The following is an 18,034-nucleotide window of genomic DNA, read 5'->3' on the forward strand; positions in this document are numbered from 1 at the left end:
AAGAGAGCAATCTGTGGTATTGTGCGAAGCAAATAATGGCATGATGGGAAAACTAGTCAAGTTTCTTGGTACAATGAAATTTAAACTGACTTCGCATAACCTAAGGCACAAATACAAGCAGCCAAGGTCAACTTGACCCAAAAACGTGCTGACTCTAAACTCGGATAAAAACTCAGTCGTCACACCCCAGAGCACTCTAAATACACAAGATAAACTAGAAATAGTTCTTTTCGATACTTAAACAAATCTGCTCCGTTTCTTAAACATGCACTAAAAGACAAGATAATGATATGAGACCCCGAGTCCTCTAAAGGTCAGCAAGGTGATGCCATTTTAATGATTATTACATATGTTTTACTTTTGATCAAATTCCTGACCAAGCTGTATTCATGTTATCTTGATTTTATAATGTATAAATGTCTACCTATTTTCTGTAATGTCCAGACTTGGAAGGGAACCAGCAGTTTGTACTTGACTGCCTTCCGACTCCAAGTCTCAGCCATACTGCTAGCAGTTGTAGTTCGTAAATAAAGCTTAGTTTTGCTTACCTAACGAACATTGTTTGAATCTTTCTATCACAGTCCAGAAACGGGGAAAATATTGATTACGACAATCTTCCTTGCGTCCGAGGCAGCTTCCGGGTCCCTGGCTTCGAGGTGCAGCTGGAAGTGCTGTTTGAAAAGTTTCCAGTTTGAGCCCAGATACCCGGCAATGCGGAGAGGCGGCGGCGGGCGAACGGAGTCCATTCTGTAGGATGGTGCGAGACTGGTGGAAGGCAGATCACTGAAAGGTAGGTTTCAGATGTGCGGGCATCCCTCAACTCCTGGTATCATGTCATGTTGGCTAGTGTAGACTTGAGAGATGAACAGACACTTCCAACACTGATGAAGGTTCAACTCAATTTTATTAACTACTTCTAACTAACTAACACACGATGACTGTGGGTCTGAATGATGCTAACTTAAGAGACCTAAGCCTTGTCCGAACCAGTTGATTCTCTCAGCATGTGTTGTGAGTCTGTGCTGGGCTGGATGAGTTCCTGTTACAATCAGAGGCAGCACCCAAAATGAGCCGGAACCGTGGTGCCCTCTGCCTTTACAGTGTGTGTATTCTAACTGGTGATTGGCTGCAGTGTTTGTGCATGTTGATTGGTCCCTGCGTGTGTCCATCCGCACGTGTCTGCACTGATACACTGGTGTATATCATGACACGGGTTAGGTGGATTGGCCATGCTAAATTGCATTTAGTGTCCAAAAAGTGTAAGTGGGAGTGAGGGGGATAGGGTAGATACGTGGGCTTGAGTAGGGTGTTCATTGTAAGGGCCGGTGCAGACTCGATGGGCCAAATGGCCTCCTTCTGCACTGTAAATTCTATGAAATGAGATTAGCTTTAATCCTCACAACAGAAACTTATTGCAAATTAATGTTCCTACTTGGAGAAGAGGAAGATCAATTCTGAAATAGATTTTCTTCTAATTTATCAATTTACATTTTTCAATACAATTTAAAAAATGTTATTGTAAATTATTTGTTAACGTGTTTTATTTTCTATCAATTATTATATCCTGCTCTTGTTTATCACATTTAAACTGTTCCTGTGAATGATTTCAGGTTGAATCTGGCTTTAATTATTCCAACTTTTTGTTTTGAATTCTAATCCCTGAGAATTTGAGCTAAAAGTTGGCCATTATTGACAATGATCTCTCCCTTGCAAACACCTACCTTAATCCCCTGCCAAACCTGCAACATCGCCGTTCACACAGCGACGCCGCCTTTATTTATAGCCGGACCTCCCACTCGCCGGCCTGGAAGGGGGGCACGTGAATCGCGCTCCATCAATCGGAGCGTCTCAATCTGACGGTTGGACGGTGGCTCGAGCGCCGGCAGATGGAGAGTGCACGCGCAGCACGTGCCCAGAGGCGGAGCGCGAGGGCTTCACAACAAGGCGTCAAGAAGAGGCAAGCGCGAGGCTGGAGCTGTCTTTCAGGGAGGGGCCGGGGGTATAAATAGAGGCGGAGCCGCCGGACGATAGTCAGAAAAGGGGGAGGCTGGAGGTGTGAGGTTGGGCAGAGATATTGAACAGAGTGTGGCAGAGGGAGAAGATCATTCTCAATTCATAGGAGATACTGAGGACAGCTTCAGTTAGAATTTAAAGTGATATAATTCAGAGAAATATTTTTGATATTTCATCATTTGCTTCAGTCAAGAAAAGGAACTAAAATTTCCTGACGGACAACAGGAGCTGCCACCTTTACTTTTACTGAGAAAGAGACTGAGGTGGTATTAGCCTGAGGGAAAGTCAGAAGAAAAGACAGCTTCAGATATTAGTCCCAGAAACATTATGAACTGCTGCCGGTAGGAGAGTATTTAACTGAGATTGCCCTTCATTTCAGACTGTGAGGGAACAAGAAAAGGGAGAAACAATAGATCCGGCACACAGCCATTGAAAAGACTGAGGGATAGACCTGGACACAGAAATTTGAGCGAGAGGTCGAGTGAATAAGGTGCCTGACCTGAGGAAGGAGATGGGTAAAGCTAAGAGTGACGGGACAGATAGTGGAGAGGGGAAGACCGTGTCTGAACAGGGGAAATCCGAGGTAAGATCATGGGGAGATTTGAAATGGAAACCAGATAGAAAATGCTGGGTCCGGGTATTTATTGCAGCTTCAGATGGGGAAGGTTCAGCTGGTCAGTCACATTAATACTGTCAGTACGGAGTGGGTGAGCTCCCCAAATTGTCAATGGGATGACAAATAATAATGTCAGAGAGACTATTTGGTCCATCTAGCTGATCCTCTCTGTGGAATTGTACAAAGTCCTTATCTAAATGTCATAAATTATTTGATTTCATTTTCTTTCTGTTGTCTGACCCAGGCGACTCGTTCAGTTCCTGATCATTCTTTCTGTGACCTGAATTCTGAATTTCTCTTTTCCCATGTTTATCCCAGTCTTGTCATTAGAATTGAATTAAATGCATTGCCATGAATTTGTCTTCTATTTTTCTCAGGGTAGAGGGGTCAATTACTAGGGGGCATAGGTTTAAGGTGTGAGGGGCAAGGTTCAGAGAAGATGTACGAGGCAAGTTTTTGACACAGAGGGTAGTGGGTGCCTGGAACTCGCAACCGGAAGAGGTGGTGGAAGCAGGGACAATAGTGACGTTTCAGGGGCATCTTGACAAATACATGAATAGGATGGGAATAGAGGGATATGGACCTGGAATTGTAGAAGGTTTTAGTTTAGATGGGCAGAATGGTCAGCGCAGGCTTGGAGTGCTGAAGGACCTGTTCCTGTGCTGTACTTTCTTTTGTTCTTTGTTCTATTCCATTTGTTAGTTTTTCTCTGATCGGAAGCTGAGTGAACTTGCCTGGATATGAGGGGTGATGTAATCGAGGTGGTGCCTCTTAGGATTGTCCAGCTTTGTTTTTAGTCCACCATAGCACAAAGATCACAGGTGGGATACTCTGTTTCAGAAACTAAGTGTTGATTCCGCAATTGAATTGGCAGACTTCAACGACAAGTAAATTGGCGTCGGTCCCGGAGCAATTCATGATCCATTCATGGGCTAGCACCAATGCCATGTGGAACACGATCGATTCCAATGAAAAACGGTGTCTGATTCGCCCGACTCAGGATTGCCACTTGAGAGGCTGACAAGCTGCAGCCGCTTATCAGCACTCCTCTCCCCGCACACAATCATGCCAGCCAACAAGATGGCAGCACGAAGAGCGGTACCCGGTTTGCAGACGTCGAGCTGGAGATTCTGCTGGATGTCGTGAAAGAAAGGCGGGCCGCCCTGTTCCCTGGGGTAGGAAGGAGGCTACCATCCACTCCGCACAACAGGCCTGGGTGCAGGTGGTAGAGGCCGTGAGCGCCATGGACTAGTCTGGCCAACAGTGCTGAAAAAAGCTGCACGACCATCTCAATGCGGCCAGGGTGAGTAGGCAGCACTGTGCCCCTGTAAACAACCTCCGTCCCACACATCTGTAACCCCCTCACCCGGAGGGTGACTGAAACCTAACAGCCGGCAGTGTGCATGCTCCCAACCCTGCACCACATGCCAGCACCCGTACCGGCAGCCATGGCCGGACGCCCTGACCATCAGCTGCTCACTTTTTGTGCTGCCTGTGTCCAACTGCCTAACACTGCTTTCTGCCCCTCCCCAGGAGAAGGTGACACATTGCTGTAGGGAGAAAGAAGACCAGAGGGGGACTGCCAGACCTGTGGCCCCTCACCGCTGTGGACTGGTGGGCACAGGACGGGGCAGATGGGCCCGGAGAGACGGCAGTCCCCAAGGCAGAGGACAGCATCAGGCAACAAAGCTGGACCCCCCTGGGTGCAGTTTCCCGTGGTATGAACCCCCCACACCACCCCATGTTTCGTGTCTTGTGTTTTGCAGGATCCCCTGGCGACTAGGCAGGCATTTCTGGTGTCCCCCAAACCCAAGCCGGTTCCTGCATCGAGGAGGCAAATGGCAGTGACACGAACCCCCAAATGCCAGCCCGAGACATCCCGGTGCACCCGTCTGGGGAACGACACTGAATTCCTGCCACAGCTATCACTAACACCCTCCAAACTCCCAGAGACACTCACCTCAGTTGGACAAATTAGTGAAAAGGTTCCTGGGGCACTATTTGGCATGCACCATGCATGTGCTGCAGTCCATCAGGTGGAGGTAGGAACTCTCGAGGGGGTGGACGGTCTGAGGCAGCCAGACCCCAGGGTCTAGCTGCCATCCAGATGGGTCTCAGGCTTCTGGAAAGGGCTATTCTATCAATCTGTCCAGATCCAAGGGCGCACCGCCGCAACGCTCACAATCCAAGGTGCTAGCTATGCCAAATGCCAGCTCTACGTACTGCCCGAACTCTGCGCCCCACTCTTATTAGGCCTTGATTTCCATTGTAATCTCAAGAGTCTCGCCCTCAGTTTCGGCGGACCCCTACCCCCACTCACTATCTGCAGCCTAGCCACGTTGCTGTACCCCCCTCTCATCTCTTTGCCAACCTCACCTGTAAACCCGTAGCCACTCGCAGCAGGCGGGTACAGCCTGCAGGATAGGGTGTTCATCCGATCGGAGGTCCGAAGGCTTCTCAGTGAGGGGATCATAGAGCCAGCAACAGCCCCTGGAGAGCCAAGGTGGTGGTCGTCAAGACCAGGGAAAAATTCCGTATGGTTATCGACTATAGTCAGACTATAAATAGATTTACGCTCCTTGACGCGTATCCCCTCCCCAGGATTGAAGACATGGTAAATCAGATCACCCAATATCGGCTATTTTCCACGGTGGATCTGAAGTCTGCATACCACCAGCTCCCAATCCTCCCAGAGGACCGCCACTACACGGCATTCGAGGCCGATGGCCGCCTCTTCCATTTCCTCCGGGTCCCCTACGGCGTCACTAACGGGGTTTCGGTGTTCCAACGAGCAATGGACCGAATGGTGGACCAGTACGGGCTGCGGGCCACGTTTCCGTACTTGGACAATGTCACCATCTGCGGCTATGACCAGCAGGACCACGGTGCCAACCTCTACCGTTTTCTCCAGACGGCTCAGAAATTAAACCTCACTGAAAACAAGGTGAAATACGTTTTCCGCACAACCAGACTAGCCATCCTCGGCTATGTCGTGGAAAACGGAGTCCTGGGCCCAGACCTGGACAGTATGCGCCCCCTCTTAGAACTCCCCCTCCCTCATTGTCCCAAGGCCCTCAAACGGTGCTTGGGTTTCTTTTCCTACTACGCCCAGTGGGTCCCTCAATATGCGGACAAAGCCTACCCACTCTTTAAGGCCACACAATTTCCCCTGTCAGCTGCGGCGCGCCAGGCCTGATGTTCACCCTCATCACCGACCACCGATCGGTTGCCTTTATGTTTGACAACTCGCAAAGGGGCAAAAATAAAAAATGATAAAATCCTTCGGTGGAGGATCGAACTCTCCACCTATAGTTATGATATTAAATATCGACCGGGGAAGCTCAACGAACCCTCGGATGCCCTTTCCCACGGGACATGCGCCAGCGCGCAGATCAGCCGTCTGAAAGCCATCCACGTTGACCTCTGCCATCCAGGGGTCACCCGGCTCGCCCAGTACATCAGAGCCCGAAACCTGCCTTTCTCCAATGAGGAGGTAAAAGCAGTCACCGGGGACTGCCCGATCTGTGCAGAGTGCAAACCGCACTTCTATAGACCAGACAGGGCCCACCTAGTCAAGGCTTCTAGGCCCTTTGAACGCCTTGCGATCGATTTCAAAGGGCCACTCCCCTCCACTAACAAGAACATTTATTTCCTCAACATCATCGACGTGTTCTCCCGATTCCCTTTTGCCACTCCATGCCCTGATATGACCTCCCACACAGTCATTAGGGCCCTGCATAGTGTCTTCACCCTGTTCGGTTTCCCCAGCTATGTGCCCAGCGACCGGGGTTCGTCCTTTATGAGCGACGAGCTGCATCAGTACCTGCTCGACAAGGACATCGCCTCGAGCAGGACTACCAGTTACCACCCCAGGGGGAACGGGCAGGTGGAGAGGGAGAACACGACGGTCTGGAAGACCGTCCTACTGACCCTCCGGTTTAGAAAAGTCCAAGTCTCCCAATGGCAAGAACATAGAACATAGAACACTACAGCGCAGTATGGGCCCTTCGGCCCTCGATGTTGCGCCGACCTGTGAAACCATCTGAAGCCTATCTGACCTACACTATTCCATTTTCATCCATATGTCTATCCAGTGACCACTTAAATGCCCTTAAAGTTGGCGAGTCTACTACTGTTGCAGGCAGGGCGTTCCACACCCCTACTACTCTCTGAGTAAAGAAACTGCCTCTGACATCTGTCCTATATCTATCACCCCTCAATTTAAAGCTATGTCCCCTCGTGTTGGTCATCACCATCCGAGGAAAAAGACTCTCACTGTCCACCCTATCTAACCCTCTGACTATCTTATATGTCTCTATTAAGTCACCTCTCAGCCTTATCCTCTCTAACGAAAACAACATCAATTCTCTGAGCCTTTCCTCGTAAGACCTTCCCTCCATACCAGGCAACATCCTAGTAAATCTCCTCTGAACCCTTTTCAAAGCTTCCACATCCTTCCTATAATGTGGTGACCAGAACTGCACGCAGTACTCCAGGTGCGGGCGCACCAGAGTTATGTACAGCTGCAGCATGACCTTGTGGTTCCGAAACTCAATCCCCTTGCTTATAAAGGCTAGCACACCATATGCCTTCTTAACAGCCCTATTAACCTGGGTGGCAACTTTCAGGGATTTATGTACCTGGATGCCGAGATCTCTCTGTTCATCTACACTACCAAGAATCTTGCCATTAGCCCAGTACTCTGCATTCCTGTTACTCCTTCCAAAGTGAACCACCTCACACTTTTCTGCATTAAACTCCATCTGCCACCTCTCAGCCCAGCTCTGCAGCTTATCTATGTCCCTCTGTATCCTATAACACCCTTCAGCACTATCCACAACTCCACCGACCTTCGTGTCATCTGCAAATTTACTAACCCATCCTTCTACACCCTCTTCCAGGTCATTTATAAAAATGACAAACAGCAGTGGCCCCAAAACAGATCCTTGCGGTACACCACTAGTAACTAAACTCCAGGATGAACATTTGCCATCAACCACCACCCTCTGTCTTCTTTCAGCTAGCCAATTACTGATCCAAACCGCTAAATCACCTTCAATTCCATACTTCCTTATTTTCTGCAAAAGCCTACCGTGGGGAACCTTATCAAACGCCTTACTGAAATCCATATACACCACATCAACAGCTTTACCCTGATCCACCTGTTTGGTCACCTTCTCAAAAAACTCAATAAGGTTTGTGAGGCATGACCTACCCTTCACAAAACCGTGTTGACTATCGCTAATCAACTTGTTCTTTTCAAGATGATTATAAACCCTATCTCTTATAACCTTTTCCAACATTTTACCCACAACCGAAGTAAGGCTCACAGGTCTATAATTACCAGGGTTGTCTCTACTCCCCTTCTTGAACAAGGGGACAAGAAGTCCTCCCAGACGCGCTCCATGCAATCAGATCCCTCCTCTGTACAGCTGCAAATCAAACCCCTCACGAGCGACACTTCATTTTTCTAGGGGCACTACCACGGGAGTCTCACTTCCGGCGTGGCTGAGGACACCAGGCCCGGTCCTGAGGAAGCACATCAGTGGGCACAAAACTGAGCCCCTTGTTGAAAAGGTGCACCTCCTCCATTCCAACCCCCAGTACGCATTTGTGGAGCTCCCGGACGGTCGCCAGGACACAGTATCCCTTCGGGACCTGGCACCCGCTGGATCCAGCCCCCCCCCCACCCCCGCTGAGGAACCCCTTACCCCGTTCCCTATGCTGCCACCCCCTCGCGCCCCCGATTCCGCAAGCTCACCCCACCGGTTCCACGTGCCAGAACCAGCCCGTCTCCGGTCGAGCCAGAGGTATATAAAGTTCGGACGAGACCCGCCCCGGAGTCTGCCATCGTACCCCAGCTCTCAACAGCCACCGGAAGAGGCTGCAACCCCGGTGCTCCGCAGATCGAAAAGAACAATTCATCCACCGGACAGACTAACTCTGTGAGCCACCACCGCCACCACCACCACTCCCCCCCCCCCCCCCCCCCCCCCCCCCCCCCCCCCCCCCCCGCTGGACTCGATTTTTTTCACATGTGGTGGATGTGATTCACACCGGATTATAATCTGTATATACATGTGTCGATTGTAAGTGCAGTTGTACTACCTGTCCTCCAGGGGGAGTAGCTCTGGTAATGCTCGAGTTGTACGGGGCTTCTCTCTTGGCTCTGCCCAGGACTCCTCCCCCGGAAGCTGCTGGATAAAGATCAGTGCCACATGGTCAGCCGGCTAGTTCACCAAAAGTTCAATGGCTAATTGGCTGGCTCTGTTGTGAGTATATTAAAACCGCTATTCTAATCCTACAAGCACGTGTCCGTAGAATTGTTGGTTCCAACAACTACTTGATTAGATCCAACACTTACTCCTATATGATACACAGTCGATAATAAACATATAATCTACACTCATCTACTACTAATCTCTACACTGTTTTATTAACTATGATCTGCTCTCACTCACACTATCTTTCCACCAGTCTGTCCTCTCACTTTCTCCTCAACCTCTCACCCATAAGGCTCAGCAACAATGCCTTATATAGTTCTACATCTAGCTCCCTTTAGTGGTTGATTTGGACATAACATTAACCCTTACAGTTCTTTACATTCATGATAATGTCAAACATATGTGTCCCCAATTGCCGCTAGCCCTAATGGTGTCGTCCACCTTCCCCACCCCTGCCGATCCCTCCCCCAACTCTCACCCTTTACCCCCTTCACCCCTTTCCAAGGCCCTCTCAGTGATCCTCAACCTGTTTAGCGTTCCATGCTCTACCGCTGCATCTAGGTGTGTCCCAGGATGCACATCAGAGTTGAAGGCAGCCTTCTGTCTATCGCGTCCTGTGGCGTACCATTGGGAGCCCAGGGTCGGTGACAGCCCCGCTAGTCTGAGCGTCAGGAAGCTCGCTACCACACTCGCTACCACACTTAGAAACCTTTCCATTAAATCGAGCCCACCGTAAATTAACATTTCTTAATGTGCTTGATGGATGAATCCTCCCAAAATCTGTGAGCAGTTTGGAATATCTGCAAATTAGTTAGACGATGGACGTTAACTTTGTTTCCATGAGACTGCACAGCAGTGTTCACAAGGACAAACTCAATGATCACTGCTACATCACTGAAATCTCAAAGTTGCTGGGCTGAACCAGGGTCACTGCTCTTTCGATGTCTTGATCTCTACTCGAGAAATAAGGTTATGTGCAATGTTGAAATGATCCATGATCCAGCTCAAACATCATGCTTCCAGAGTCCTGATTCTCCTGTTAATTCTTGTTGTGTACAGTTTTGAACAAGCCAATGAAGGATAATTAGCATCTAGGGAACATATTTTCATTCCTTCAGAAAAGATGAGAGAATAGAAGAAAACCTTGTATAGTATCTGATTATTATTTACTCATATAGGTAACACTCAATTATGGGTTTTTTCTCATTTTTAATTGCCTTGTACAAATTACAGATGTGCTTTCATTCAGATAGTGCGAGGTTCCCCAGAATGAAGACATTCTTGGTTGCGTTCGTACCTCAGATAGAAGTCAATGATGTTTATTGGACAATAGTACTTCTCTTTTAGCGATTGTGCTTGGGTTAGCTACATTTCAGTGAAGAGAATACAGGAGGGTGGTATTAAACATGGGAGCCGTCTGAAATGTGTGGCTTAGTGCTGCAGGAGGAGTGACTGATTTTCTTAAATGGATCTTGGGGACATTTCTTTATCAAATGTGATACAACTGTCATGTGAGAGTCCCTTTGAGAAATGGGTGTTTATCAAATGGCTGCAGTGATGTCATTGTGTGGGTGGAGCTCAGCTGTCTGTCTTTTACTTTCGTTTATGAGCTGGCAGCTGCCGTGCGTTTTTAGTTTTGTTTTCAGAGGTGGAGAGCTGCATTCAAAGCAAGCAGCTGTATTATGAGCTTTCTCTCTACAAGCTAAAATAAATTGGGGGCTCGTCCAGGATAAAAGCCTATTTTTTGTGATTGGATTGGCTCAATGAACTTAAAGCCAGTGAGGGGTGAGAATATTTGTGTTTGCTTTTCAGGTGTAGTATACCAGTTTAAGTAGATGGGCAGCACGGTAGCATGGTGGTTAGCATAAATGCTTCACAGCTCCAGGGTCCCAGGTTCGATTCCCGTCTGGGTCACTGTCTGTGTGGAGTCTGCACGTCCTCCCCGTGTGTGCGTGGGTTTCCTCCGGGTGCTCCGGTTTCCTCCCACAGTCCAAAGATGTGCGGGTTAGGTGGATTGGCCATGCTAAATTGCCCGTAGTGTCCTAAAAAAAGTAAGGTTAAGGGGGGGGTTGTTGGGTTACGGGTATAGGGTGGATACGTGGGTTTGAGTAGGGTGATCATTGCTCGGCACAACATCGAGGGCCGAAGGGCCTGTTCTGTGCTGTACTGTTCTATGTTCTATGTTCTAGAGAGTATGTTGTGGGCAATGGCTCTTTGAGAGACTCGAAAGTTTATGGGGGTGGAGAAGGTCACATGCAGTACCTTACAAAGACTAAAAAACGGCTTTTAAATTTGGCAAACAAGTTTGCAGTTAGCATTACCTGATAGTACACAAAAAGAAGAGGTACTTAAGGTGCTAGCTGAGCATTTAAAATTATTTGAGATACATCTCACTCAGTAGAAATGGCAAAAATTGACTTCCAAATCAAGCAGCTTGAACATGAAAAATAATTAAAGCAGCTTGAATAGGAAATGAGAGAAAAGGGAGATACAGATCAGAGAAAAATAGGAGAGAGAAGAAAGAAATAAAGAAATGATAGCCCTAGCAGAACAAAAAGAAAGAGAGAGAGAGAGGCAAGGGAAAAAGAGAGAGTTTGAACTTCAGAAAATGGCCATGAAACATGACAGTCAGTTAAAAGTGGCGGACGTAAAGGGAAACTTACAGTTGGAGGACAGTGATGAGGATAAAGAGAAAGTGCGTCATAGTCGAAGGCTTGGTGGGGATCTATTTAAACATGCCCAAGCATTGCCAAGGTTTGATGAGAAGGAGGTAGAAGACTTTGTCATTTCATTTGAGAAGATGGCTAAACAAATGAAATGGTCACGTCATGTGGTTGATGTTTTACTGATTCAAACAAAGCTGGTGGGTAGGGCTAGTGAAGTGTTTGCATCACTATCAGAGGAGGTATTTGGGAAGTATGAGGAGGTGAAAAAATCCATCTTTGGTGCATATGAACTAGTGCCTGAAGCCTACAGACAAAGGTTTAGAAATTTAAGGAAAGAACCTGGTCAAACATACATGGAGTTTGAAAGGATCAAACAAAGTAACTTTGATAGGTGGATAAGGGCTTTGAAAATAGACCAAAGGTATGAGGCACTCAGAGAAATTATACTTTTTGAGGAGTTTAAAAATTCAATTCCTAATGCAGTGAGAACTCATGTGGAAGAGCAGAGGGTTAAAACTGCGAGGTCAGCAGCAGAAATGGCAGATGATTGTGAATTAGTTCATAAATCAAAGCTTGGTTTCCGATATCAGTTTCAGCCTGTAAGTGATTGAAACTGGGGAAAAGAAATTCTCAAGTTGTAGAGGTAAAGGAGATCTGATGGGAGATAATAAGGAGAGTGTACCTCGGATTAAAAATGAATTCCAGGAGGATGGAAGAGAAATGAAAAGTTTCAAATGTTTTCACTGTAATAAACTAGGCCATGTAAAGTCACAGTGTTAGAACATAGAACAGTACAGCACAGAACAGGCTCTTCGGCCCTCAATGTTGTGCCGAGCCATGATCACCCTACTCAAACCCACGTATCCACCCTATATCCGTAACCCAACAACCCCCCCTTAACCTTACTTTTATTAGGACACTACGGGCAATTTATCATGGCCAATCCACCTAACCCGCACATCTTTGGACTGTGGGAGGAAACCGGAGCACCCGGAGGAAACCCACGCACACAGGGGGAGGACGTGCAGACTCCACACAGACAGTGACCCAGACGGGAATCGAACCTGGGACCCTGGAGCTGTGAAGCATTTATGCTAACCACCATGCTACCCTGCTGCCCCCGTTTGTTCAATCGTTGGTGCGATTGAATAAAAGCAGGGGGAAGGCTGATGTGGCAAAACATGATAAGACAGTGGGGTTTATTAAAGTGGTAAAGGAAATCGCAAGTGAAGTGAAGGAGATGCAAAAGATTGTACAACCTGATCAAGAGGTGATTGATAAGAAGTTGCCAGACCTCTTTAAAGAATTTACTTGGGTGGGTAAAATTTACTCATGTGTCTCAGGAGGAGCAGGTAGATAAGTCACAATTTTAAGAGATATGGGAGCTAGTCGATCTTTAATGGTAAGAGATGAGGAGTTATGTAGTTTGGGAAGAATATTTCCAGAAAAGGTGGTGATATATGGAATTCAGGGTAAGAAGAATAGTATTCCATTATATAAGGTAAGGTTGGAAAGTCCAGTGAAGTGGTTGTAGGAGTAATAGAGAAACTATCTGGTTCAGGAATACGATTTATCTTGGGTAATTATATAGTTGGATCGCAGGTGGGAGTGATGCCTACTGTGGTTGATAGCCAGTGGAAAATAAGACAACTGAAGTGTTGAAGGACGAATATGCTGGGATTCTTTCGGATTGTTTAGTAACATGGTTGCAAACTCACAGGTTAAGACAAGAGGAGAAATCAAATAGTGAAGATAAAGTTGAAGTTCAATTATCAGAAACAATTTTTGATCAGATGGTTGGAAAAAAAGAAGAACAGTTGAAGGATGAGGCTGATATTTTTAAATTGGCGGAGTTACAACAGAAAGATATAGAAATAAAACAGATGTATGAGAAAGCATACACTGAAGAGGAATCTGAGTGTATACCAGAATATTATTACCGTAAAGATATATAATAATAGAGCATTTAAACCTGCTGTCTATTTTTTAAAAATATTTTTCTTCTCCGTTTCCAAATTTTCTCCCAAATTTACACCCACCAACAATAAACAATAATCAGAAACAAATATGTCAATCCCCAAAACAATAACAATGATCACATCCTCCCACCAACCCCCAAACATTAGCCCACATGTTTACATAAACAAATGACAAAAAGGATTCAGGGATTACCCATAGTCTCCCTTAATGCACACAGCCCCCCTCCACTCCCACCCATCCCCCCAACTAATGTTCGATGTTATCCAGTTCTTGAAAGTGCATAATAAATAATGCCCATGACGTGCAGAACCCCTCCGTCCTTCCCCTCAGTCCAAACTTAACTTTCTCAAGAGTGAAGAATTCCAATAGATCACCCCGCCACGCCAGGGCACAGGGTGGAGAGCCTGCTGTCCATCCCAACAGGATCCGCCTTCGGGCGATCAACGAGGCGAAGGCTACGATATCTGCCTCCGCATCTGTTTCCAACACAGGCTGGTCCGACATTCCAAATATGGCCTCCCGGGGACCCGGGTCCAGTTTCATATGCACCACCTTGGCGATTACCCTAAAAACCTCCTTCCAGTAATCCTCTGGCTTTGAACAAGACCAAAACATATGAACGTGATTAGCGGGGCCTCCCCCGCAATGCTCACACACATCTTCTACTCCTTCAAAGAATCGGCTCACCCTCGTGAGGTGTGCCCTGTATACCACCTTCATCTGTATCAGCCCCAACCTCGCACATGAGGTGGAGGCATTTTCTCTCCGGAGCACCTCACACCAGACCCCCTCCTCTATAACCTCTCCCAACTCTTCCTCCCACTTTGGTTTGATCCCTTCCAGTGGTGCCTTATCCTCTTCCAAAATAGCTCCGTACACCGCTGACACTACCTCCTACTCCAGTCCCCTTGTCGTCAGCACCTCCTCCAGCAATGTGAAGGCCAGTTCCTCCGGGAAGCTCTGTATATCCTTTCTGGCAAAATCCCAAACCTGCATGTATCTAAACATTTCTCCCTGCTCCAGCCCATACTTCGCTTCCAGCTCCTTCAATCCTGCAAACCGACCCCTAAGAAACAAATCTTAATCCCCTTCTCTTCCCATTTCTGGAAATTTCCATCCCACCTCCCTGGCTCAAATCTGTGATTCCCCCGAATCGGCATTTCCCTTGACCCTGCCACAACCCGAAGTGTTGGCCAAACTGCCTCCAGATTTTCAATGAAGTTATTATTACTGGACTCCCTGAGTATTTCACCGGAGCTATCGGGAGAGGCGCTGTTGCCATTGCTCTCAGTCCCAACCACCTGCACTGACTCTCCTCCATTCTGACTCACTGGGAATCAACCCCTCTGACCCAGCTCTGCATCTTCTCCACATTCGCCGCCCAGTAGTAGTACATCAGGTTCAGAAGACCCAAACCCTCTGCCTGCCTTCCCCTCTGTAGCAGCACCTTTCACACTCTGGCCTCCTGCTGTCTTTGTTTTAAAAGGATTTAACTTACAGATGTTGTTTGGGGAAGTTATTCAGGGTTACCTATAGAATATTGTATTTGGGAAAGTATCAGTGTTTGTAGTTGATAAAATGTTTACTGTGTGTTTATGAAATGTTAACTGGTTTCATAGAATAAACATTAGTTTATTTTAAACATACTTTAGCTCTCTGTTGCATCACACCTGTAAAGTGGGCCCTTGTGCTCCCCATAACCAAATTCTAGTTAAAGTTGTGGGTCAGGGGAACTCCATGATACATAGAACATAGATAAAACAGTACAGCACAGAACAGACCCTTCGGCCCTCGATGTTGTGCCGAGCAATGATCACCCTACTCAAACCCACGTATCCACCCTATACCCGTAACCCAACAACCCCCCCCCCCCCCCCCCCCCTTAACCTTACTTTTTAGGACACTACGGGCAACTTACCATGGCCAATCCACCTAACCCGCACATCTTTGGACATACACTTTGGTGTTCTCTAAATCCTGCTCCATAATACAAGAAATAACGGAGAGGAATATGGATAAATACTTTGTTTTCCATATAATCTCTGTAGCAATTCAAAAACTCTGGGCATTCTGCATTTCAGAACCAAAAAGTTCCATCGTCGATTACATTCCATTCAGAAGAGGATAAAAATGATGGAACTCTGGGCTTCCCGAATGACACAGTCACAGATAAGAAAGAGATTGTTTCTGTGAAAAAGATCAACAGAAAAACAGGTACCTTGGTTTGGAGAAGTGGTGCTTGTAGTTAATCCAATGATGGTATTTGTCCTGGCATAAAGGATTTCAGTAAAGTATATTTGAGGACGTTTCAAGGATGAATAAATGCTTGACGTGACAATGTGATCACTGCAGCAGTGACTGAAAATAAATTAATTCCGTGTCTTGCTGAAGTATATAAATATCTTCAGAATTGGCAGACGCTGGGCAGCATGGTAGCACAAGTGGATAGCACTGTGACTTCACAGCGACAGGGTCTCCCAAGTTCGATTCCCTGCTGGGTCACTGTCTGTGCAGAGTCTGCACGTTCTCCCCGTGTCTGCGTGGGTTTCTTCCGGCTGCTCTGGTTTCTTCCCACAGTCCAAAGACGTGCAGGTTAGGTGGATTGGCCATGATAAATTGCCCTTAGTGAACAAAAAAGATTAGGAGGGGTTATTGGGTTATGGGGATAGGGTGGAAGTGAGGGCTTAAGTGGGTCGGTGCAGACTCGATGGGCTGAATGGCCTCCTTCCTCACTGTATGTTCTTTGTTCTCTTTATCATTCAAACAACAACCTTTACATGCACCAAGAATTACATTTAATTTATTCAAGTTCTGTTCATGATCTTTTTTATTTATTTCACAGTTGTTTGTTCTGGAAACACTTTGGGATCTACAAATGAACAAGTGATCAAAGAGACTGAAAGTAGAAGATACAGTTTGAGAAACAGAGAGAGAAAGGTTTACACTGAAGAAAGGGAACTTTGTGATGATGACTACCTGTGTATGTACAAAGTATATCCAATCCTTCGTTCAGGACGAATTTATTGGGAGATTTGGTGTGATGACATTAGGCCTTGGTAAACCAGGGCATTGCAATAACAATGAACATGGCATTGTGGCAGGAAAGGAGTGCAAACATGTGCTTGCCTGTCACTAATTCTTCATTACCTTAATCACAAAAATTATCCTAAACTATGGGTTATTATTCTGAAATGTAATACAATAGAATCTGACTTCTTTTGTAAACTAAAGGCCTCTGATTTTAAGGAATATTGACTCATTTCTATTGAAATGAAAATGAAATGAAAATCGCTTATTGTCACGAGTAGGCTTCAACGAAGTTACTGTGAAAAGCCCCTAGTGGCCACATTCCGGCGCCTGTCCGGGGAGGCTGGTACGGGAATCGAACCGTGCTGCTGGCCTGCTTGGTCTGCTTTAAAAGCCAGCGATTTAGCCGAGTGAGCTAAACCAGCCCCATGTATTTGAATACATTTTATTACATTTATCCAATTACTGTAAGAATTAAGTATGGAGTCTTCAGTATTGGAAGGGATGTGGTTAGAAAATCATATAATTCAAAGCATAGTATAAATTGTAAATTGGCTCTAGGTCCAAGTGTGATTTGTCTCAAGGTTTAGATAAACATTTGTAACTGGCTCTGTGTTAGCTTCATTCAAATAATAAAACTGTAATCCAGAGGAAGTAATATAGAACGTAGAACAGTACAGCACAGAACAGGCCCTTCGGCCCTCGATGTTGTGCCGAGCATTGTCCGAAATCAAGATCAAGCTATCCCACTCCCTGTCATTCTGGTGTGCTCCATGTGCCTATCCAATAACCGCTTGAAAGTTCCTAAAGTGTCCGACTCCACTATCACAGCAGGCAGTCCATTCCACACCCTAACCACTCTCTGAGTAAAGAACCTACCTCGGATATCCCTCCTATATCTCCCACCCTGAATCTTATAGTCATGCCCCCTTGTAACAGCTACATCCAACCGAGGAAATAGTGTCTGAACGTCCACTCTATCCCCCTCATCATCTTATAAACCTCAATAAAGTTGCCTCTCATCCTCCTCCGCTCCAAAGAGAAAAGCCCGAGCTCCCTCGACCTTTCCTCATAAGACATATCCTGCAAACCAGGCAGCATCCTGGTAAATCTCCCTTGCACCCTTTCCAATGCTTCCACATCCTTCCTATAATGAGGTGACCAGAACTGCACACAATACTCCAAATGTGGACTCACTAGGGTCATGTATAGTTGCAGCATAACCCTGAGGCTCTTAAACTCAAGCCCCCTGTTAATAAACGCTAACACACTATAAGCCTTCTTCACAGCTCTATCCACTTGAGTAGCAACCTTCAGAGATCTGTGGACATGAACCCCAAGATCTCTCTGTTCTTTCACATTCCTCAGAACCCTGCCGTTGATCCTGTAATCCGCATTCAAATTTTTTCTACCAAAATGAATCACCTCGCACTTATCAGTGTTAAACTCCATCTGCCATTTCTCGGCCCAGCTCTGCATCCTATCAATGTCTCTTTGCAGCCTACAAC

General features: G+C 46.6%; 1 protein-coding gene across 1 annotated transcript in view; it reads left to right on the top strand.

Annotated features, from left to right (window-relative positions):
• Positions 1 to 2,060: 2,060 nt before the first annotated feature.
• The window catches only part of LOC119974496 (zinc finger protein 420-like), a 66,849-nt gene continuing 50,875 nt past the window's right edge, over positions 2,061 to 18,034 (top strand). The window contains exons 1-3 of the mRNA XM_038813435.1: positions 2,061 to 2,596; positions 15,581 to 15,713; positions 16,342 to 16,479. Of these exons, the coding sequence (XP_038669363.1) occupies positions 2,525 to 2,596; positions 15,581 to 15,713; positions 16,342 to 16,479 (343 nt within the window). The 5' untranslated portion in view covers positions 2,061 to 2,524. The remainder of the gene's footprint in view (positions 2,597 to 15,580; positions 15,714 to 16,341; positions 16,480 to 18,034) is intronic.

This window comes from Scyliorhinus canicula, chromosome 12 (assembly GCF_902713615.1).
Source record: "Scyliorhinus canicula chromosome 12, sScyCan1.1, whole genome shotgun sequence".
Classification (NCBI taxonomy): domain Eukaryota; kingdom Metazoa; phylum Chordata; class Chondrichthyes; order Carcharhiniformes; family Scyliorhinidae; genus Scyliorhinus; species Scyliorhinus canicula.